At 38.8% G+C, this 24,724-nt stretch overlaps 1 protein-coding gene across 1 annotated transcript; it reads left to right on the top strand.

Annotated features, from left to right (window-relative positions):
* The first annotated feature begins 4,772 nt into the window (after window positions 1-4,772).
* On the top strand, window positions 4,773-24,378 carry LOC126819446 (sulfotransferase 1B1). The gene is made up of 6 exons (XM_050547484.2): window positions 4,773-4,822; window positions 17,331-17,540; window positions 17,699-18,019; window positions 20,638-20,741; window positions 21,186-21,363; window positions 24,113-24,378. The coding sequence occupies exons 2-6, from the start codon at window positions 17,375-17,377 to the stop codon at window positions 24,244-24,246; spliced, it is 903 nt and encodes a 300-aa protein (XP_050403441.1). The 5' UTR covers window positions 4,773-4,822; window positions 17,331-17,374; the 3' UTR covers window positions 24,247-24,378.
* The last annotated feature ends 346 nt before the right edge of the window (window positions 24,379-24,724 follow it).

The following is a 24,724-nucleotide window of genomic DNA, read 5'->3' as shown; positions in this document are numbered from 1 at the left end:
TTCCTATCGGGCTCAATGGCGCAAACATCGTGTGCGATGCTAGTCGTTCGGATGGGTTAAAAAATCGAGGCCCCGTGTACACATTGGCGTGCACTTAAAGGAACCATTGACAGTTGGAATTCGATATGCGAGTAGGCCGTAGTGCTGCTATCTGGGATAAATTCCCTCACAGTACACTGTATGGCGTATGCCTGTCTTCTTTAGCTAAGTCAGAACAGAACAATAGGACGTTAAACCCCATTTCATTTCTTGTGCGAGGCCCATATTTTTTTTTTTTTTTTTTTTTTTTGCAAGATTATTTTTGTACTTAGCCTCCTTCCTCTCATGACCACTATGCTGTACACCACATTTGAAGAAAAAACAAAACAATTGCGTTCACAAGGTTTTCGGAAAAGTGGGCATAACTCCCTAACGAAAAGTTGCGGAAAGTTGAAAATCGATAGGGTTCGTCCCTTCGTGGACACGATGCTTCACACCACATTAAAAAAAAACAATCCGTCGAAAACTACAGCCTCTATCACTTGCACAAGGTTTTCGGGAAAGGGGGCATAACTCTGGAACGATAACTGTATACTATGTCTTGTTCACAAGCCAAACTGGTAAAAGAGATCTTATGGAATACTGTCATTCATTAATTTAGTGTTAAAATTTATTATTAACCCTTATTCAAAATTGATGAAGAGGCAGTGTCCATATATTTCTTAGTTAAACCATGTGAACGCTCTAACGACAAAAGTTATCGTCCTATCTGTATTACATTTACATTCATTATTTAGATTTTTTAAAATATATTTTTTAAAATTTCATTCATTTCTGCTCGACCTGAAAACACTCTATAGTTATTAGTAGTAAAACCATCCAGACATCAAATAAACCACCCCCACCCCAGAAGATAAACTATTTTATTACCTATGGGATTTATTCACCTACTAATTGCAAAGGCAAGATAGAGTCGAAATAAGTATTTATTTTTTCAAATAGTGTTGCAAAATTGTGGCGAGCCTTTGTAATAAAATGCGTTCATCTCGGTTAGCATTAACTTGAAAAAAGTTTGTTTATATTTTTTGGTAAAATTCATTAGAAATTGAGACCAATCAGATTAAATTGAAAGAAATCAAAAGAATGACGTCTTATAAACAAAGAGTTGAAATGATAATACATATAGTAAATTATCTACTAGTACCATTTATGGCAAACGCACATTTATATATAAATACGAATTCGACTTGCAAGACCATAAAAGAAAAACAGATTACAAAGTAGCTAAAAGTCTAAATTATACCTTCCGATACATTGATGACATAACACCTATCAATGATAACGGAAATTTCAACAAATATAAAAATGAAATATATCCTCCTGAACTAATATTAAATAAAGAAAATTCCGGTACTATAAATGCATCTGTTCTTGACCTTAACATCAATATAATTAACAATAAATTTAATGTCGGTATTTTCGACAAAACGGACAAATTTGGTTTTGAAGTAGTAAAATACCCGTCAATCTATAGTAATATGCCAGATACCACGCTATATAGTGTTTTCTATTCACAGGCATTACGATTTTTGACAATATGTAACAAAGAACTATTTCTCTCCCAAATAAAATCTCTTTACTTTAAATGCACTGCCAAAGGCGGTACACAATTACGCATTTTAAAAGAAATTTCAAAACTTCCATTACTTCAACATACCAAGTTTGAGATTTCTTGTAAGTATATAACCGACTACATACTGGATAATAATGATCCAATTTAAATTTTATTTTAGATTTTCTGTAGTTACCTAACACTGTCTGAATTACCTCCCTTAATGTTATGCCTTTATCAATACACTTACATAGTACGATTTCTTCAACATACCTGTTTTGTATTTCTTGTGTGGGGTATTATATTAATATATTATATATTGTACAATTACATAACTTAATAACTCCGATTAGTCGCTAGAACTTATGTTTTTTAAGCTTTTAACGTTATTTTATCTGGATTATCGCCCTTATTATTGTGATTTTTTTTATCACCTTCTAAGATATGACGTCATTCTCAGTCAGCAGACGGCTGTCCCTCGAGACAGTCTACATTTCCTATTCAGTTTTGTTTTTGTTTTTTGTGACGATGGAACATGTACCCTATATGTATTGAATACTGAAGCGTTTCTTTGTTCAATTTAAGAGTTTAGACTACTTTTTTTTTTTATACATTTCACCGATGTGGTTACTTGTATAGTTGAATTTTACTACATATGCTTACATTCGTATTTGGTGTAGCATATACTATATAGCAGATCATGACTCATGCTGGCATTACACAATGGGTTCATTGGGCTGTATTCCTAATTGTTTTCAAATTTGAGTGAAGTCTGTATCACTACAGACCCGGGACTGTACGGCTAGCCCCCGGATCCATTCACTTTTTTTGAATTTTCTGTATGTTTGTGTTTTCCTGAGTATGATGTCCTGTCTGTGTATTTGTTTTTGTGTAAATTTTGTGTGGTGCAGTCCCCCTGCACTTACTATTACATATGATAAAAGGAAATAGAAATGCTGTTAGAACTGACATTTGACCTGGTAAATCAGCCACACATCTATACGGTATATCTTTCTCATCCCTATTTATAAATACTGATAAAATACTGAAACATTTATAAATACTGATCAAATAAAAACACGTTCCGAATCTAAAACATTAATGGAATATCTAATAACGATATAATTTCATCTGAATTACCAAAACCTGAAACATTTATAGATACTGAGAAAACACACTCTGAATTACCAACACACGAAACATCTGTACTACTAAGAAGACACTCTCTGAATTACCAACACTGGAAAGATATGTACTACTGAGAAAAAACACTCTTTGAATTACCAACAGGTTATGGCCCCTGCATTTTAACAAAATGTACAAAGCTAGCAATTCTGGTTTAATTTAGGCTTAACTTGAAATAAAAATCTCGAAATAGTGGGACTTTGATGTGCACCGGACCTTCCGTTCTGGAGTTATGCCCCCTATTTTGAAATCCTTGTGAACGCGATATAGGCTAGTGGCTTTTGCAGATTTATTTTTCAAAGTTGGTATGAAGCATCGGTGTCATGTGAGGACAAACTCTATCGATAATCAGCTCGTGTACACTTAGCTGTAGGTTTTTTTTTCAACTCTGGAGTGAAGCAGAGCACGAACCCTATCGACATTCAACGCTTCGCAACCTTGTGCTCTGGAGCCCCCCCCCCCCCCTCTCATGCCCCGACCCCTTGATGAAAACATTCTGAACTCGATACGGGCAATTGTTAACAGGTATTTTTCAAATTCGATGTGAAGCATTTGGGCAAGGAGAGGGTGGGCTCTATCGATTTACCAGTTCTCCGTCCATCTCTTGCAAAAGGTGGACGTATATTGCATGGCACCCACTTGATGTACAAAGCAGTGAGTCATATTTTTCAGCAGTGCGGGATTTTTACTATACTGTACTACAAAATGCCCGGATTATTGATAAGTTAATGAAATTGGGTTTAACGTCATACTTTTCTGCTCCTACCGGGTTGACGAAGATGGATATACGCCATGCAGTGTGGAATGCGGGAATATTGCTCGGACAGCTGCGCTACGGCCTACTCGTATATCGAATTCCAACTGCCAAAGATTCTCCTTACGTGCAGATCAGTTGCCACGTCCTAATTTAGTTGAAAAGTTACATGTGGCAAGGTTCAGTTGACATCAGTCTAACCTCCGCGTTATCTTTATTGACGTAATACTTACTCTGTGCTATTTTAAAACTACAGGAGGTCACAAGACAAATGGGACATAACGCCTGAAGCCCAGGTCACACGGGCGATTTTCTGAGGTATATTGCTGGAAAAAAATCTCCCGCATGAACGTCATTGCGACTGACAACGGATATTGATTTTTATTGACGGCGACGAGTTGGCAAATATCAAAACAGGTTTAACATTCGGCGACAACGAATAGCTGAAATGAAATGAAATGGGATTTAACGTCTTACTGTTCTGCACCGACTGGGATAACTAATGAAGCCGGACATGGATTAGGGTATACGTTTTCCCTTGTCAGCTTTATTGAGTTATTGAGGCAAGTAGCGTGGTTTCGATTCCCAGCCTTGAACATGGGAAGGAGTAGGGTCGCCTCTCCAACTTCATGGCGGTTTTCCGGGTCCTCCGGTTTGCCCCCCATTGTTAAAGACCCCAACGCTCAAGCGAATTATTGAAATACACTTGAATCATGTGTTACCTAGTTACCTGGTGGACGTTTACCCTTCGCCTGTGAAGCGCTTGCATTCAACAGCATCCCTGGTTGCTTAAAGATACATTGCGGGAGATGAGATAAAGAGCTGTCATATTGCTTACTATAATAGTTAAAAACTAGATAACGTAAAGGAAATTTGCTGAAAATTTCAGTCATATTGATCCACTCTGAACCGAGATTTTAGCGATTAAATTTCCGGCCTAGCCTCGATCATCATTACTAAAGTCGGTACGATAAACAAAGCATAGTCTCGATGAATGGAAGTCGAACAGCAAATCGGAACCTAATCCAATAAACATTGCAAGCTATCGATGTCATCGATAGTTGATTATGGTCTGGATCAGTTAATTAATGTCTAATTAATAATTAAGGTAACATTTCAGACCTGATATAGACAAATTTAGCTCTTGCATAATGAATATTTCACATTTGCTCATTACCCCAGCAGAGCGAAGAAAATTGTTCGTGTGCTGTTGGCTTTACTTTTTGTTTGTGCATAACGTGACACAGTTACATAACGTGGACTTTATTCTGTAGACCTACACGTATAATAGGGTGAGTATAACAGGCTTGATTTATTTAAGGGTTTGTTGGGGGTGTCTATTCAGTTCATTAATTTTTTTATTTTACAGATCTTTTACTTCTAATATATATTTATCATTCGCATGGAGACGCAGAATTAATTATACAATACGTTAGTACAACCGGCTGATTAAACCTTCATTGTATTTGGGGGATCACGTGGCTAAGTGGGTAAGACGCTAGCTCGCTAGCCTGAAGGTCGGGTGTTCGATCCCTGCATTGGCCGAGAAAGTTCATCCAGATTTTCCGGCGTGGTTCTCCCTTGTCAGTGATGCAGGACGGAGGGGCTGACAAGGAAAGCTGTCTAGTCGTTCGGATGGGACGAAAAACCGAGGTCCCGTGTACACATTGGCGTGCACGTAAAAGATCCCTTGGCAGTTGGAATTCGATATAAGAGTAGGCCGTAGCGCCGTTGCCCGTCTTCATTAGCCCAGGTTAGGAGCAGAAAAGTAGGACGTTAAACCCCATTTCATTTCATTTTCATTTCATTTCATTGTATTTGATAACCCGTTATACCAATTGTCATTCAGTAAGAAAGTCTGTTAGATCCGTGTTTGGTAAATACTAGTTGACGGTGCGTAAACCTGGCAGTCAGTTCTTCCAAGCTTTCTTCAATACGTTAGTCCCTTATTCAGTCGTATATACTTAAACATATATTATATATTATGCAGGAGCTAAATCTGCCAATTGCAGGTCTATCTTTAGACCTGAAATTGTATCTAAATTATTAATATGACATTAATTATAATATATATAATAATAATAATATAAAAAAACAACTTTATTTAACGAGGCAACTTTGTAGCTCCTAAGCTACAAAGATATATATACATGTGATGTGTGTGAGAGAGGGAGAGAGGAGGAGGAGAGAGAGAGAACTAGGTCATTTCGGGACTAACATATGTTTTAATTTTTTATTTCAATAATTCGCTTGCGCGTAGGGGTCTTTAGCTGTGGGAGGAAACCGGAGGACCCGGAGAAAACCCACGAGGTTGGACAGGCGACCCTACTCCTTGTCACGTACAACCAGGGAATCGAAACTCCATCAGTTGACTCAATGACAGACCGTATGATACAGCGCGCGCGTGCTAACCATTCGGCCATCCACCCCCCCCCCCCCCCCCCCCACATGTGATGTAAGGATAAATTCAAAATAATTTGTAATACAATAGCATTTTAAAGTGAGACGTTTGGGAAGTCACTCCTAAACTACAAAACATATATATTATAATATAAAATATAGGAAGAACACTATAATTACACACAAAATAAGATAGAATGCAGTTGCAAATTAAATATACACGAAAAATAATAAGCTTGTCATCAGTTGAATATTATGGTTTCTTCAGTGATCAGTATAAATGGGTTTTCAGTTTAAATTTAAAATTTTCAAATTTTTTACACATTTTTATATCAAAAGGCAGATTGTTCCATAAAAGACATGCAGAATAATGAAAAGTACGTTGCTGCCCTGTTTTGTAATTTTAAAGAATGTCTACTTTTGGTAGCATTCCCCCAAATAATTGAGCAATAGTCAAATATTGGTAGTATGTAACTATTATAAAACGAAATTCTTGTCCGTAAGGTAAATGATCTTTTATCTTATTTAGGAGAAATACTTTTGATGAAAGTTTTTTTTTAGACATCTGTGCTTCCCAATTTCAAACTGCTACAAATTGTATACGCTGACAATTTTAAAATTTTGGGTCCAATACCATCACACATAATGACTTTGTTACGATTTAAACTCAATAAATGTTTTAATACCTCTGTGGTAGTAATAGAAAAGTTGTTATTTGGGGGAATCTTATCATTTACATAATCTGATATCTTTTGTTTGCACTCTAGAGGGAAATCACGTGGCTAAGTGGGTAAGACGCTGGCTCGCTAGCCTGGAGGTCGGGTGTTCGATCCCTGCATTGGCCGTAAAAGTTCATACCGATTTTCCGGCGTTGTTTCCCCTTGTCAGTTAAATTGGTGAAGTAATCATTCCTCGCAATAGCATTTAGATCATTTACTGTTGTTTTACCATATTTAATACTATTGGGATAAGGGCCATTATTGGGTGTATTGTGTATGTCATATGTTTTTAGATTGCTTTTCATTTACGATAGAGTCCTTGATAAAGTTTCTTTTGGTATTAGTAATGAGATTTTTGGTTTATTTCTCCATATTCTATAGTCGTCACACCTCTTGGAGGCTTTAAAGAAGTCCCTGAACTTTCGAGCTTTATTTATTTCCTCATTAAACCACTTCGGTTGATAGAATCTTTTTACTCTTTTTCGCTTTTTCGGAGCATGTCAATCTATAAAACCTATAAAAAGGTTATACCAAGTATCAACGGCAGCATTTGGGTCATCAATTGATTCGACTAGTTCAAATGGAATTTCAACGAGATCATTAATAAAATTAGAATCATCAAAGTTTTTGTAATTTATGTATGGAATTTCCAAGTGGTTGTGTTTTGTGATTTTTCTCTTGCAGTTTCCAATGACAAAAATAATCGGAAAATGGTAACTAATACCATATTGAGGAACTTTAATTTCAACAATATTATCCGGTGTGTTTGTGTATAGATGGTCAATGACAGTAGAAGAATTTTTAAAAAACAGTGTGTAGGGGTAGTAATTAATTGACGTAATCCCTGCATATTGATTATGTTTTCCCATCGTTTTGGAACAGTAGTTGAATAATCTATATTAAAATCTCCTATTACATAAATAGATTGACCAGCACTTATAGTTTCAAAATCATCCAACCAAACTGCACACGAAGAAGGTGGGCTATATACAAGACATAATAAAAATGATTTTCCATATTCTGGATGGAATTGAATCTAAATGGATTCGATATTTTGATGTTCATAATCAAGTTTTCTTGAATATTTTAGATCTGAATTTACATATAAGATAAGGCCTCCGCCACTTTTGCTCAATCGATCTTCCCGGATCAAATTATAAATAAAGATATTAATAAATTTATCGTCAATTTCAGAATGTAAAAATGTTTCAGAGAAGCACATGACATTAAAATTTTCATTATCTTGCAAAATTAAATCCCTTACTTCATCAGTTTCACCGAAAAATCTATTTACCCTATTTTAAAACCTTTACCCTAATGTGGAAACAGATGAATCATCGATGGATTTTAATGAATCGGGGACTACATCAGAATCAATAAACTGACTGCTTGGATGGCCTTCATGCATTGTTGGATTATTAATTGTATGATCTTCAAAAATCAGACTATTATTATCAGTACTAACAGGAGTATCAAAGGAAGTTTCAGTATTATTTGTAGTACTATTACTTGAAAGAGTTACATTAGTCAAACAGTAGAAGTTATCAATCAATGGTTCAATAGAATAATCAATAATTTTAGTGGTGTTAGTCATATATTGCATAAAATTATTATAATAAATTAAATCAGAAATATACGTAGATTTTCCGGCTTCAAAAACATTGCCTTTATCCTAATACCTATCTGTACAGTATTGCCGATGAAATGCTTTACAATAATTCGCTTCATGACCCTCAATATTACACTGGTAACACGTAGTCTTGGTACCAATTTTGCACGTGCCTTTTGTATGACCCGAAATACCACAGAAGAAACAGGGTTTAATGGAGCTATTGTTAATGTCTCGTCTTTCCTTGATAATGTCTACATATTCTTCATAAATATGTAGTAGTGCAGATGTACCTCTGTCAGACAGGTGAATATCGTATACCCAAATATGTCTGTAGTCCGATTGAATTAGGGTTACTGCCTTTTGAACACAAAACTCACGAAGGAGATTGTTATAAAATTAAATGTTATGATGGATATTTTGTCCTGCACAGTCATGTCTTCGTGAAGTCTCACAGATGAAAATATGTGCAGTTGGTCTTTTCTTTCTAATAGTGTCCACTGTTCTTTTCATGTCATAATATCAGATAAAGACTGTGGCTCTAATATGTCGTTCCCTCCAGCCTGAATGATAATTTTGTCGTACATGCTGAGATCCATGCCCTGTAGATTTTTGACAATTTTAAAAATCTTGGCTCCTTTAATTGACAGTACTTAACATTTGATTTTAGCCCATTTAATTTAACTCTTTGTAAAATGAAACTGCCGATAAGGAGAATGTTTTTTCTCGGATTGGGTTTCATTTGACAATTTATCTCCCAATAGCAATGGGTGGTTCTTTGGGTTTACTGGTGTCAATGGCCATTAGACCACCTTGTCTCTCTTCAGTTAAGGTTCTAGTTGTTGGTAGCATGTGTGTACTAGCACGTGATGTTGATGGGGTCGCGTGGATGGTAGTTTCTGTTGTAACATTCTTATCATCGTGGGAATGGAGATTAATAATGGATACATTTTTGTCTGAAGTATTATCTGTTGTACTAATATAACCGGTTTGTATTCCCTGGTAATTTGCTGTTGATTTACTGCTGATGTTTCATTTGGTATGATTTTGATAGTGTTGGTGTTGATTTCCTGAATGGTTAGCATTACCGGGTCTGTTTGAGTTAACTTAACTGATTTTATGGTTGAGGGCCTGTTGCAAAGCCCAGCTTAACCGGAGCGGGGCCCTAGGCTTGAATAAATCGTTTGGCCCCTAGCCGTAATGCGACGAAAAGATTATTAAATACACACAATTAAACGGTCTGTAATACAAGAATAATTACATAATATCTGATCACATACGAAATCTATTCAGTTCCGAATGGCCTAAAAGTCTAGAAGCCTAGACCGATCACCGAGTGGAACTTCACACAGAAGGTTGAGGGATAGCCCAGTGTTCGCCCTCGCGCCGCTAGATAGATTACCGTGAAACTTTCATCTGGAATTTGATTTTTTTCTCTTTTTGCCTTGAACAGCGGGGCCCTCTAAACCGCGGGGCCCTGGGCCCTTAGCTGGGCTTTTGCCTCTTGAAGTTGAAATACTTCGCTATCAAGATCTCTTATTTTCTCAAACAGACAGTCTAGGCCAGAGTTCGTTACATATACATGTACAGGGGTTGGTGGTATGGTTACATTTCCAGATGTGCTATGGCTGTATTCAGAATTTACATCAAATAAATATTTACCGTGACCTGACGACAGACAATTATGCCCCCAGTGAGTGTCCTTGTAGACAAATATAACAGTAGGCGATATGAAATTGAATAGGCCATTTATTATTAATAAATGACAGGAAAATATATAATATATGTAATAACAATAATGTAACAAAAATAGACTAGAACACAAAAATACCACATTTGGAATGATTATTATGAATTTAAATACTGATTAGCTAAATACATATTTTGTTAATAAAGATGGGGTACAGTATATACCGCCAAAGATTGTGAACGCCACGGGAGGGGAGACTGACTGGACCTTCCGAGGCGGAAACAATCCAGCCCCATCCCGACTATTAAGCACATGGATGCAATGATCGACATTATTAAATCACATATAGGTAAATTAAATATACGACAATGTCTAACTAAAACGAATAGCTTGATAAAGTAAATGTAACACAACCTCTGGAATACAACAAATAGAAGGTAGACAAATGTATCACAATATCTAAACTGCAAGAAACAGAATGGTAGAAGAAATATAAAACCATGTCTAAAATATAACAAAATCTAAGTACAACAAATGTATTTCTCGATTAAATCTACAACAAACAAAATCTAAAATATAATAGGATGGATTGCATGAACATGAAACAGACCTACACAACAGCTGCTGCCCTTGCTTACAGCTGTTTGTGTGGGGCTTGCTTAACATTACTCCTCAGCTTCTGCCCTTGCTAACAGCTGGGATAAAATGGTTCAATGGTCCTATAGCTGCTGCTCTTGCTTACAGCTGCAGGAAAGAGACCGTTAGGAAAAGGCACTACCAGGAATTTCAGACTGATGACAATGTCGGAATACGCACATACTTTTTAAACGCGGCAGATCGCCATCTGCCCATTTGTTGAATACTATGGTCATCTATACCCTTCAAAGCGGCTGTTGTAGCTCCACCGATGCGGAAGCTATGCCCTTTATAGTTTTCCCCATTATAACCTCCCCACTTTAAACGTGTTTGCAACTGCGTGGTAAAAAATTGTCGCGAGACTGGAGTACCATCTAAAAACGAGAATAAAGGACCCGTGAAATCCCCCCGGAGTGTGAGGTAAGCTACAATTGCCTGTACAGGGCACATCCTGAGATTGGTTCGGTTAGGTAAAACAAGGAGAACTGACTTCCCCGAACTATGTTTGAAATGCTTCAGTGAAAGTTCAATGATTTGTGTGTGGGTTGTATCGTCTAAAACAAATTTAACATCGTCACGTTGTAGATTGTGCGATGTAGTAGCGCTTGTAGATGTAAATTCTCCAACACGGAGAAGAGCATGTAAGTTAGCAATTGTTTCAGTTTTAGATGACCAGCAGGCTGTGAGGTACCGGAGTAGGAATGGGATCCATTGCTGGATACCGTTGTTGAAATAGATGAACCTGTGTACGAGAAAGAAGATCAGCAGCACGATTGAGGTTACCGAGTATATGGAATAATTTGAACATTATATTATATTTAAGTATTAAGACCATGAAACGACGAACCAATCGCATAATAATTGGATCTTTGGATGTTTGCTTATTAAGGATATGAACCACAGATAAATTATCTGAATAGAATTTAACACAGGAATTTTGCAAAATTGGGCCATATAACTCTAATGCAAGAACAATAGGGTAAAGCTCCCGGATGTTGATATGATAGTCTAGTTGATGTGCTTGCCAGACACCACAAAACCATTTGTGTCCAAATATTCCGCCAAAGCCCAAATTACTGGAATCAGTATAAAACTGTAGAGATGCAGACGTTTTCCAGATATCTGACAATATAAAGGCCTTGCCATTAAAAGTCTTTAGAAATTCTAGCCAGGCCTGTATATCTTTTTTTGCTACAGAGGTTAGACGTCTTCTATGGTGGGGTCGCTTTAAGCCAAGTGTTAGATCTATAATGCGCCTTAAATATGCCCTGCCTGGAGAGACTATATAGCAAGCATAATTCAAAAGTCCAATTAAACTTTGTAGTTCCCTTAAAGTGACTTTAGAATTTGTTTTCATATTTAGAAATGCAAGCAATTTTGAACGCAGTTTGTCTAATTTGTCTTGAGGAAGGCGAACTTCCATTGCCCAAAAAAGTTAGGCAGGTGGTGGGTTGCACCGTTTTTGCATGTTTAATAGGGATACCGATGTCCTGACAGAGTGTATGGAACGATGCCAAATAGTGGGCACAGTCGCTGGTTTTGGGAGGGCCAATAAACAAGAAATCATCAAGGCCATGTACTGTGTTTTGGGCATGAAATTTTGATTGCATTATCCAATGGATAGCTGAACTAAATTCTTCAAATAACCGACAAGAAAAACTAAGACCAAAAGGTAAAGTTTTATCATAATAGTATTGACCCTCTAGACTAAAGCCCAACAGAGGATGGTCACGCGGGTGAATAGGGACAATTTTGTAGGCATTCTCCAGGTCAGTTTTGGACATAAGGGCACCGGAACCGATTTGTCGTATAAAACTAACTGCATTGTCAATGGTTTCATAGGAAACAGTGCAGAGATCGGCAGGAATGCCGTCATTAACTGAGGAGCCCTCAGGGAAGGACAGATGGTGAATAACACGAAATTTTCCCGCTTCTTTTTTAGGGATAACACCCAAGGGGCTTATTTTTAAGTTAGGCATTGGTAAAGAAGAGTATGGTCCCACAAAATGTCCTGCTGCTACTTCTTTATCAATCATGTCCTTTAAAATAATTGGATTCTCCACAGCGGAACGCAAATTCTTTGAAAACACATGGTCTCTGTTACCTTCAAAGGGTATTTTAAAAGCACGAAGAAAGCCTTGTACTAAGAAATCACGCTTATCGGGGTCAAACCTATCAAGCCAATAGTGTAGACGGTCAGGTTTTATTGGCGTAACTATCGTGTTATCAATGGCTTTACATGGGTTTTGAAATGTTTTTTCTAGCCGGATTTGGTTTTGATATAGGCTGGTAGGATTGGGTAGAACTAAAGTTGGGTTTTCTTGGACAGGTAGAGCGGGGGTGTTTGCCGCGAATTCTTTGACAGATATGGCGAAAGGGTCACATGGTACGGTTGCATGACCCTGTGTTGTTATATCTCCAGCAAAGGTTTTGCTCCTTGCTGGATCTATAGGGTTGGGTAAATCTAGAATTTTGTTTTGCAAAAAACGAAGGCTGGGGGGCAACCCTTTGCAATTTACGAAACATCCCCGCTGTCAAAGCTCTATGATAGAGTTCCATATTAATACACTGCCATGGGAACAGTGTAGACTGGCGCCAGAGGCGAAACTTTGTGTCATACTCGAGGGCTGCAGCCTCGCCAGCCTGGTTGGTCAACTCCTGAATTGTGGTAATGTATTTCATCAAATGGGGTGTCTCCCTTGTAAATTTCTCGGTATAGTTACTGACAAATATGTACATGGCTTTCAGCCAATGATTGATGTTCTCCATCTTGGATGGAACTTCCTCCTTACACAGCATAAATTGAATATTCGAATTTTCCTGAACAATAAAGCGATTTTTGGGAGAATTAGGTGTTAATAACTGCTACAGCTCAATAAATTCATTGGCCCAAATTTTACCTTTTATTTTAGAGTCAATAGCCAAAGACAAAGGTTGGGCTGCAGTTACTAAGGCATTATGCTGGGTACTGAGTTGTGGTAAGGGGTGGTGTTCATTAGTGGCGGCTAAGGGAAATGGAGTAATGGAGGGACTGGGATAATATAACGTACCTTCGGTAACTCCACCCGGAGGAAGCTGATTTGGAGAAGGCTCAGTATGGGTTTCATTAATAGCTGCCAAAACTGCTTGAGTGATTGTTGGAATCGCACTAGATATGGCTTCCTGAATCAGAGTCTGGAGATGTGAAGTTGATTCCTGTGGTGGTGAGGTGATAGATGGCGGCATTGTCGAACTGGCCCGAGAATCTGGTGTATGTGTACTTGCAGTAGGAGCGGTGGAAACTTGAACAGTATGTGTACTTGCAGTAGGAGCGGTGGAAACTTGACCAGGATGAGATGATGATTCTGTGATAGCAGGGTTGAAGGATGGCGACCTCCTTGAACTGGCACTGGTACTTGAAATAGGAGCTGTGGATACGTGAAAATGATGAGATGTTTCTGTTACGGCTTGTTGCACTGACTGGGTGGCTGATGACAAGGCCATCGGAGTAGGGGCACCCATACTAGTAACTGTGGTTGCGGAAGGCATTGAACGACAGCGCTTGGCAGAGCCGAAACGTGTACTCGGGGAAGGCCTAGAGCGCTTAATCGGAATTCTAGATTTCCTGGCAGTTTGAACATGAGATTGCCTCTGTTTGTCCTTTAAACGTTGTGACTGCTTTGCTGGCTCCATGATGTTGAACCTACAAAATATATATGTGTAATATTGTTAATTTGGCTAAAAAAAAGGGGGGGGGGCTAACCACAGATCAGTGTATTAGGGCTAGTTCCCCTCTAATTTCTTTTGATGACACTTATGCCATCGGTAGACACTCGTTGAAGGCACCTGTGCCAAAGTAAAACATCATAGAAAGCCACAGTAAAATAATTCCTTGACGGCCTTTATGCCCATAGTAAAATCAATCCTTGAGGGCCTTAAAGCCCTCAGTAAACACATCCATTGAAGGCACCTATGCCATTAAAAACACATCCATTGAAGGCACCTATGCCATTCATAAAACATTCATTAAAGGCACCTATGCCAAAATCCTTAAAGGCACCTATGCCAAAATCATAAAACATTCATTAAAGGCACCTATGCCAAAATCATTGAAGGCACATATGCCCACACTAAAACATTCATTGACGGAACCTATGCCAAAATCCTTAAAGGCACCTATGCCATTAATAAAACATTCATTGAAGGCACCTATGCCAAAATCATTAAAGGCACATATGCCCGCACTAAAACATTTATTGACGGCAACTATGCCCAAATCATTGACGGCACCTATGCCATTCATAAAACATTCATTGAAGGCACCTATGCCATCAATAAAACCATTCTTGAAAGGCACCTATGCCCTCGATAAAACCATTCATTGCAATTGGCAAGCACCTCTGCCAACAACATTATTGTAGGCACCTATGCCATCAATAAGACCCTTGATTGAAGGCCTCATATGGGTAAAAACACATGTCAGTAAAATAAGTCAGTGAACGTCCCTATGCCATCGTTAAAACACCTTCATACAATGCAATTAAATATCTAACATCCAGATACGAATATTAGAAAAATGTACAAGATTAGTCCTTACCTGCATTAATGGCGTAACATGCGAATAATTGCACCCCTGATATTTCTATAGTAACTCTTGTTACCAAGAGAACTAAGGTGAACACCGTCTGTTGAGGGCTTGTAGAACAAAAAGGGGGGAGGGGAAAGCCAAGGTATGCCACGGAAGAAACAAACCGAAAAACTCGGATCTGTTTCATGCAACACTTCCATACGTATAGTCAGCTGTTTTGCCATTAAGTTATAATCGTTTGCTGACTGAAAATGTCTAGTTCTAAGACGGGGCATAACTTGACAAAAAGTGATGTGTCGAAGGTGATACCTGGTGCGCCATGTATTTAGCAGTAAACTAATTTTTTGTTGTACTTGATCAAGTGCGTCCTCATTCATACGATGAGTATCAATATCATTACTGCCAAACTGGACAATTAAATGTATAGGCCTTGTACGCACGATTGCGGCTTCCCATTCACGACAGTGGGTGACCTTATTGACCCGACCGCCCCTTATGCCAAAGATATGTGTTCGAACCTCGCCGCCTACATGGTTTAGGTTGAATCGAGTGTTCTGGGGGTTATCCTTTATATAGTTATCCATCCAATATACGTGAGATGTGCCTAAAATTAATACCCTAGGCATAGTCAAAGTGTGGCGTTGTGCTACTAACAACAGTACTAATACGCCATGGTTATTTGGCGGGAAAAGGACACTGCTATCAATTCCGTTGAGGAGCGGTCCAAAATCACTGCTTTGCTCGAGATTAAATAACAGAAGGCCCTAACAAGATGCCGATACTGGCATAGCCGTGGAAGGCGCAAAAACAACCGCGAAGGTAAGCATAATTGGAAAATATCACCTCTCAATAATTATTACTCACTGACATGTGTTATTACCAACCAGCAATGAAATGAAGCGCCCTCTGATACATGAGAGTTAGCTCCCTTCTGTCAATCACCGTAAATACTATTTACCCCTTTGGATAAATATTACTTATTATTTCTTCCTTTGAGGTATTCTCCATACTGTTCACATCTCTTGCGAATTTATCCACAAGATTTGGAGAGAGAGAGAGAGAGAAATGGGGTTTAACGTCCACTCGACACAAACTAGGTCATTTCGGGACTAACATATGGTTTAATTTTATTTCAATAATTCGCTTGTGCGTTAGGGTCTTTAGCAGTGGGAGGAAACCGGAGGACCCGGAGAAAACCCACGAGGTTGGACAGGCGACCCTACTCCTTGTCACGTACAACCGGGGATTTGAAACCACGCCAGTTGACTCAATGACAGGCCTTATGATACAGCACGCACGTGCTAACCATTCACCCCCCCCCCCCCCACAAGATTTAATCCATACTATGCAGGCCTCTGCTTGAATATGTATCATAATCAACTCTCGATGTCATCGCTAGCCTGCGATATTTATTTGATTGTAATCCGGTCTCCTGCTCAACTCTCATTCATGATTAAATCAAATAATGGATAATCGAGACAATGTTTTATATCGTACCGACTTTAGTAATGACGATCGAAGCTAGGCCCAAATTTCAATGCCAAATTGTCGGTTCAGGGTGGATCAATTTGAAATTGTCAGCAAATTCCCTTTACATTATCTAGTTTTTAACTATTATAGTGAGAACTGCCAGCTCTTTATCCAATCTCCCATAATGTATCTTTAAAAGATCGATGCGTCATCTGTGTCAGTTCAATTATGGTTCAATTCCGTTCAGTAGCCTATTTACAAAGTTATGATAAATTGAAATTTCATCGATCCACGCCTTGTTTAAAATGAATGAAATAGGGTTTAACGTCCTACTGTTCTGTCTCGACTAGGTTAATGAAGACGGGACCTAGTTTTAATCCACCTGAATCCAAGCCGAGAGATTATCTACCGTCAAGTCGCTCTTACATTTAAACACAGAAATTCCTCACCAATTCTAGTGATCATTTCCGAAAGGCTTAATTATTTAGCTACATTTTATGCAGAGTCATTGGTCAATAAATTCTTGACGACTGATTTAAATACTTAAACAAAGTGCTACCAACAGCTACACAGTGAAGTCTTGGGGTCATTCTTTAAGCAAAAAAACAATAGCCAGGCACGTTGCATATACTTCACTATTGATGCTAGTTGTAACCCGAGTTACATAACTACCAGACATGTAAATCTCCTGCCTTCTTTTATTAAGCAGAAATTTCCACATTTGTTCCCCAAGGAGGGTTATATAATACCACAATGGAAGCCAAGCCAGTTAAAACTATAGATGGAGGTGGCAATGTAATGAAACTAATGAAGATTGGTGACAGATTGATCAGTAAAGATTTGGCTGGCAAATGGTGTGGTATGTGTGACATAAAAGCAAGAGTTGATGACGTATTTATAGTGGAGTATCTCAAGTCAGGTGAAATATCTTCTTTTGAATAATTAAAACAATAAGCTAAAGTGTCTTTCTTTTGGTTATTGTCATATAGACGGCGTTTCATCCAGGTTTCAAGTTTCAGAAATATCTTTGTCTTCAACCAGTGGCATGTTATCGTTATTTTCATTTTTTATGTACAGGACTTCATTGGGTGTATGAAATTGTGTCTATGCTACGCAGTGGACAAACTGAGCTAATGCTCAGTGCTATGGAATCAACTCATATGGAAGCAGTGAGTCCAGCAATGGTGGATCAGATGCCATCACCAAGAACTCTATGTACACATCGCTACCCTGCCGAATTACCACGTAATCTGACAGATTTGAAATGTAAAGTAATTCTACTGATAAGAAATCCAAAAGATGTATGTGTTTCTGATTTTTACCTCCTGCGAGAAATAAAAGAATACGAGTATGAAGGTTCCTTTAACGACTTCATTTCCTTATTCAAAAGAGGTGATGGTGAGTGGGATTACTTCAGTTTTTTATATCATGGACCATGGAGCAATCGCAGGTTCTTTGTGGTGGTTAATCATGAGATCATGCAGTTACAGTTCCCGACAGTTTCCGTGTTACCCCGACCAAAGCTCTTCCAATCACTGAATCTTTGCTTTGGATGTTTTGAGCAACTTTCATCACCTCAATCTTGTTCTCACTCTTACAGTGCCAGCAATTATTTTTACTTCTCGCCCTACCAACGCCACCCCACCACACACACACAATAGGAGGCGCGGATCCTGGATTTTTTGCAGTGGGGGGGAGGTCTCGGTTGGATAATTGCTTAATTAATTGCGGTGGGCGTACCCTACCGCCGGAGCGCCGCGAGCGCCGAAGGCGCTAAACGTTCTAAAGGGGGGTCGGGGGGCCCTCCCCCAGAAAAATTTGGTAAATTAGATTCAATTTGGTGCATTCTGACGTATTTCCGGAAGGTAAATTCCAAAATTCCAGGTCTAAAAATCGCCAATAAAATCGCATAAAATGTCGATGGGGAATGCTCCCTTCACAGGTGAGGAACAAAATCTCTTCAGATACCATATTATGGTTGTTCTTAACAAGCTTTATTAGCAGTATCAATTTACTATTAGAGTAACCAGTCCATTTAAGTATAGGAAAGTTGGTCGGGGTTTTCCAGAGCACAAACTTTCACAGACGAAAAGTCTATAGACTTGGTTTATTGTTTTTACTTTCAGCGCATAAAAATAAATAATATAGCTTGCAATAGTTGCTTGGTGTACGAGAAAAGGGAGAAACGAAAGGAGAACAAGAAAGGAGAAACGAAAGGAAGGGAATTCGACGGTTAGGATCCTTCACAATTAGGCTAATTAAATAAATCGATTGATGATGAATTTAGTTTATTGTTAATCTCTAATTACCCGATTTTAAACACACGTGGGGTAACGTCTCACGCAGCAATTGTTTTAAATGCGCGTATAAAAAAGTCTTACGAATGACGACCTGTCGGAAGTATTTTACCTGCACTCTCGATCGCTGTAGTAGGCCTACCTTCCACTGTTTCGCGGTAAAGGTATGTTCCAAGTTCACCTAATAAGACATTCTCTTCAGGTATAATAATGATAATAATAATAATAATAATAATAATTAAAGATGGGTTCCCGCGTACAAACTGGATGATTTAATGGTATATATGGACCAAAAACATATTCAAACGAATTAATTTGTCATAATTATGCTTCAAATCCTTCTCAAGCATTGTAATTGCGAAGGAATGCCCTGCTATTAAAATTCGATCAAACCAGGTCATGTTTACGTCACGTCTTGGGAGTCAGAGGAGAATTCATTGCATACATAAGATGATGTTGTCTTTAATCGCTTACTATTTATTACAAATATCGAATCCTAATTAAATTCTCGGATTATCCACTACCCGCGTCTTTTTCCGTCATTTTTATCCCAGAAAGTATTGTACGTCTAACTCTTCATAAAGTTTATCAACTTGTACATCAAGCGCTCAATGTTCGCTTGTGACCTTTGACATCACGCGTGCAGAAGTTCCTAATCGTCGGGCTGTTGATTAGGGGAACCCTTACATTTTTGTCCTGTATACGCTCCATGAGTGTTTTTCGGTGAATCCAGAATTTTTCTAGTAAGATTGGATATCTCTACTTTCCATATATATCAAAATTGCCATACTTTTATTGGAAATAACCACCCGATAAATACTTTTCTGGGAACCCATATTTAAATAATAATAATAATAAAACATAAGCGGTGAATATGTTATGTATCAAATTTTTAAAAAATCTTATAAATTCCGCTAACATATTTTTTTATTTTTTTTTCAATTTGATAAAATAAATGACCAGGGGTTTTTTTTCTTATCAACGCTGCCGATAAAATTAAAAAGCAAACACAACAATAATCAACGTCAACAGGCGAACAGCGTTAATAAAACTCTTTAAATTTCAATAAACTTATATCTTCATACAGTACGGTATTAAAATATTGCCGTCGTCAATAGGCGATTTGCCGTGGGGTCAATTGGTCCCGACGGCAATTTATGCTGTCGACATTTTTGGCTAATTGCCAGAGCTGTATGTGACTATTTGTTTTTGCCCACAATGGAATGAAAGTCATGACTCAACTCAATGTATACGAACTCGCAATTTTTGGTTCAGATTCAGGCTTTTAGATTTAAGTTTCTCGGACCCTTCAAATTTTCAAGCCTGAGCAGGGGGGATCCGCGCCTGAATAGGCGCAGACCATTATCATGGCGTGTCGCACTGTCTGTATGTAAGGATGTATCCTCCTAAGGATAGATACAACCTTAAGTGTCCTGGGAGCCGTATCTTTCACGAAGGTCCGGGCAAAGCTTCCCTGATCATCCCTCAAACCAGTACACTTCAAAGATCCAATATCATCTGCCATTTAGACACTTCAGGATTCATTTCTCGGAGTATTCCGCCAGTGTTTCATCCGCCTTGTCGGTTAACGACTACTTTGTCATCAATTATTCCTGGTAAGCATCGATTATACAACCATCATCACCTGCTCATAACTACATGATGACCCAAATGATTGACAATTCAGCCCCTTTGTATGTTTGTCTTTTATTTTTATAGTCGTCATGAACTCGTGGGATAGACATTTTTTTCATTGGAAGAAATTTAAATGTGAAAATCCAAACTACCCCATACATACAGTTAGGTATGAAGACTTGAAAACGGTAAGTGTTCGCCAGTTTCGTATCAATTGTTTTTTTAGAAAAGGTCCATCACCATGATACACGTACAGGGTCATCGGAACCTCAATTTTACGTTCCGTGGCGAAATGGGGTAGAGGATAGGTTTTGATTTCTGTTTAACAGCACTTAAAAGACGTGCAATACCCAATTAGAATATTTGTATATCTGCCAAGTTCTATGATTATAAAACTTATTATTGTTATTATACACGCGACCAATCTATTTATAGTCTGTATTCAAATACATCCATCATCTGGACTTGGACTTGGTAAATTTGGATCATCTGGCTTCAGTAAATTTGGTCCCATACTAGCATTTCTCAACAATAACAAAGGCATCCAGCATCTGGAATCGGTAAACGTAGATCATCTGTGGTAATTAATCTTTGATGTGTCCTGGTTTATTAGGACTTCCTCTGTCTTTCAGAGACCAGCTGAGGAGATTAAAAAGATAGCCGATTTTCTGGATATTGAATGTCCAGAAAAGACGTGTCAAGACATTGCCAAGGCAACCGACTTTCCAAAAATGAAACAACAGAAGGAATCGCTTACGCACTGGTTTATATCTATGTATAAAAGTGGGAAAGAAGCAATGTATAGAAAAGGTAAATACGACAAATCAGATATTTAATTCACTGTGTCGCGGTTTAGCTTGGCACAATAGGGGGCCTACAAAATACATAATATAGAACTTAGTACTTTAGTAGGTTTATTCCACAATGGCCGCTTTATATAAATGAGTATTTGGGAGAATACTAACCCTAAGCCTTTTTAGAAGCCTGAACTTGGGTCCAGTTTAACTTTTATCCCTCTTAAAAGGGAGGGAGAGAGAGAGAGAGAGAGAGAGAGAGCGAGAGAGAGAGAGATGGGTTTAACGTCCACTAGACACACACTAGGTCATTTCGGGACTAACACATGGTTCAATTTTATTCCCATAATTCGCTTGTGCGTGCGGGTGGGAGGAAGCCGGGGGACCTGGAGAAAAACCACGAAGGTGGACTGGCGACCCTACTCCTTGTCACGTGCAACCGGGGATTCGAAACCACGCCGGTTAATTCAATGACAGACCTTATGATACAGCGGGCAAGCGCTAACCATTCCACCTCCCCACTCTTAAAAGGGTTAGAGTTACGGTTAGTATTCCCCCAAATACCCATTTATATAAAGGGGACTAAATCTCCCCAACCGGTCTACAATTAGCTTTCACCAATAATATACTATTCAAAAAAAGTAGGGGATATTTGATTTTTAAGTGTTATTAAAGTCACCTAATGAAACTGACGAAGAAACAAATGACAAAATGAAATGAAGTTCACATTCATCGATTTATTCCAAATGATCGTTAGACTAAGTAAGGCACAGACTGACCATTATAAGGGTAAAATGATACCCGGGGTCAAACAGCAAAGTTACCACAGCATCACAACCAAGTCAGTAACGGGTAAATCCTCCTCTGTTTGCCAAACAAGCATTGATCCGACGTGGCATACTCCTAATGAGACGTCTAAGGTCATTTTGGTCCAGATTGTTCCATTCCTGTTGCAACGCAGCAGCAAGTTCTTGGACATTGGCAGGACGTTGTTGACGTTGACGTAACCTCTGTCCAAGCATGTCCCAGACATGCTCGATGGGGGAGAGGTCGGGACTCAGTGCTGGCCAAGGTAATGTGGTGATGTTCTGTTGTTGGAGGTAACCTGTAACGATCCTGGCCCTGTGACATCTTGCGTTGTCATCCTGGAAGATGAAACGGCGGCCATGACGTCGTGCGAACGGCACAACATGGACTGCCAAGATGTTGTCCCGGTAGTACTGGCCTGTAACACGCCCTGCAACAACATGTAAAGCCGTTCTTCCAGCAACAGTGATGCCTCCCCACACCATAACAGAACCACCCCCAAATCGATCATGTCTGATGACGTTAACGTCTTGGAAGCGCTCGTTTCGACGACGCCACACCCTCCTACGTCTGTCCAAAAAATCAACAATGAACCTTGACTCATCTGAAAACATCACATTGCTCCAGCGTCGATTATCCCAGTGTTGACGATCCCTACACCAACGACGTCTTGCCTGAATGTGATGATCTCTCAAACAAGGGATCACGCGAGGACGTCGGGCGCGAAGGTGACCCCTATGCAGTCGATTCCGAATCGTCTGGCCACTCACTCTCACACCAGTGTCTGTTTGAAGACGAGCGCTGATCTGATTTGCTGTGATGACACGATTTCTCAAGGCCAAGGTACGGATAAATCGATCCTGGGCTTGAGTTGTCGCCCTTGGTCGACCTGAGCGTGGTCTGTCCTGTACAGATTGTGTTTCACGGTATCTGGACCATAGCCTGCTTATGACAGACGGAGAAACATTCATCGTCCGCGCCACAACCGCCTGTGTTGTGCCGATCTGTAGCATGCCAAGGGCACGTAACCTTTCATTTTGGGTAAGCCGACGCATATCAAAATTTGTTTTCTGGTCACTAAAACAATTAAACTGATGTTTCCACCCTGGAATTCAATGCCACAATGACTGTAACATTCAAAGTCAGAGTCGTGCAAATCTTGGGTTGGACCCCCATGATGATCCCAAGCATCACCTGCATTCCATGCGGTAGCTATTGGTGCGTTTGGGCGTCACATGTAACTGGAAATGTTTCTTCTGTTAGGTTCTATAGTGACTTTTTTTAGTAATAGTAATACGGTTCACCTGAATCTCGTGCACAAGGCTGTGCCCCAAACATTCATCTAATCAAACTGCTTACCTCTACTTAGTCTTAGCGGAAACACTAATCATTGAACTTAGTCAAAGACATTCACAGATTGAAATGAAATGAAATGAAATGAGGTTTAACGTCCTACTGTTCTACTCCGGCTAGGCTACTGAAGACGGCATTCACCGAATGGGCATCTACGCCAGGTTAATTTAATGTCTTCCAACGTCTCGACCGACCAATAAAATTCCTCACTAGTGCTTAACCTGAGTAAACAATGTTCATTGTCGAACTCAGTCAAGACACCAACTTTAGTTTAATTAGTATCAAAGTTATCGTGACCCAACCCATTGTCAAATCAAATTACTTGTTCTCTCGTCGCCTAACCAGACAATGACCATCATCGAATTCAGTTAAGACATTTGCCTAATGAACAGTTAAACCAAGTTTGAACCTTCTAGCTCAATTAAAAGAAGAGTTGTTGAGTCCCAAAAAAATGCGTCGGAACGACGGATGAACGAAGCTATTTAAATAGTCCCCTGCTTTCTTTGAAAAGCTTCGGTCCGGAACAGTAGGGCGTTGAGCCCCATATCATTTCATTTCATTTCTTCGAAAGAGCAACCGCTTATAATTTCTTGTGTTTCTTTCAGGACAAATTGGAGACTGGAAAAATCATTTTTCGTCTACAGAATCAGAATCTTTTGATGCTTATTATCGTGGTATATTAGATCCTCTTGATCATATATATCTAACAGATAAACCTTCACCTGAACAATCAAACTAAACTTGTGGTATATTAGATCACCTTGATCAACTGAACAATCAAACTAAACTCGTGGTTTATTTGACCACCTTGATCAACTGATCAATCAAACTAAACTCGTGGTATATTATAGATCCTCTTGATCATATATATATATATATATATATATCTCACAGATAAACTTTCAACTAAACAATCAAACTAAACTATGAAAATTATTAATATTGTTTTGTAAAATTATCTATAAGGGTAAATGGAAAGTTGACATTAAACATAGGCGTACTGGCTCTATGAATAGAGACTTTTGGAAAGTGGGATTTTTTCCCATCCGTATCATCACGTGATACTTTGCGTCAATGTAGTTTTATAGTTCTGGCAGATCTGGCGCCGCGTAACTATGAGTCAATCTGTTTCACAGAGTATTACGAAAGTCTTCTAATATCTCTGTAAAGGATGACTGCCTTCAACACATGACGTCATATCACGTGGCGTCAATGAT

The sequence above is a fragment of the Patella vulgata genome, chromosome 4 (assembly GCF_932274485.2).
Source record: "Patella vulgata chromosome 4, xgPatVulg1.2, whole genome shotgun sequence".
Taxonomy (NCBI): Eukaryota; Metazoa; Mollusca; class Gastropoda; family Patellidae; genus Patella; species Patella vulgata.
The sequence above is the reverse complement of the archived record's forward strand: the minus strand, read 5'-3'. Positions and strand labels throughout refer to the sequence as shown.

Bases quoted from the DNA above. Each gene is read 5' to 3' on its own strand.
- LOC126819446 (XM_050547484.2), top strand. From the start codon at position 17,375: ATGGAAGCCAAGCCAGTTAAAACTATAGATGGAGGTGGCAATGTAATG. The intron at 17,541-17,698 runs GTGAAATATCTT...TTTTATGTACAG, and splicing joins AGTGGAGTATCTCAAGTCAG to GACTTCATTGGGTGTATGAA. The intron at 21,364-24,112 runs GTAAATACGACA...TGTTTCTTTCAG, and splicing joins AGAAGCAATGTATAGAAAAG to GACAAATTGGAGACTGGAAA.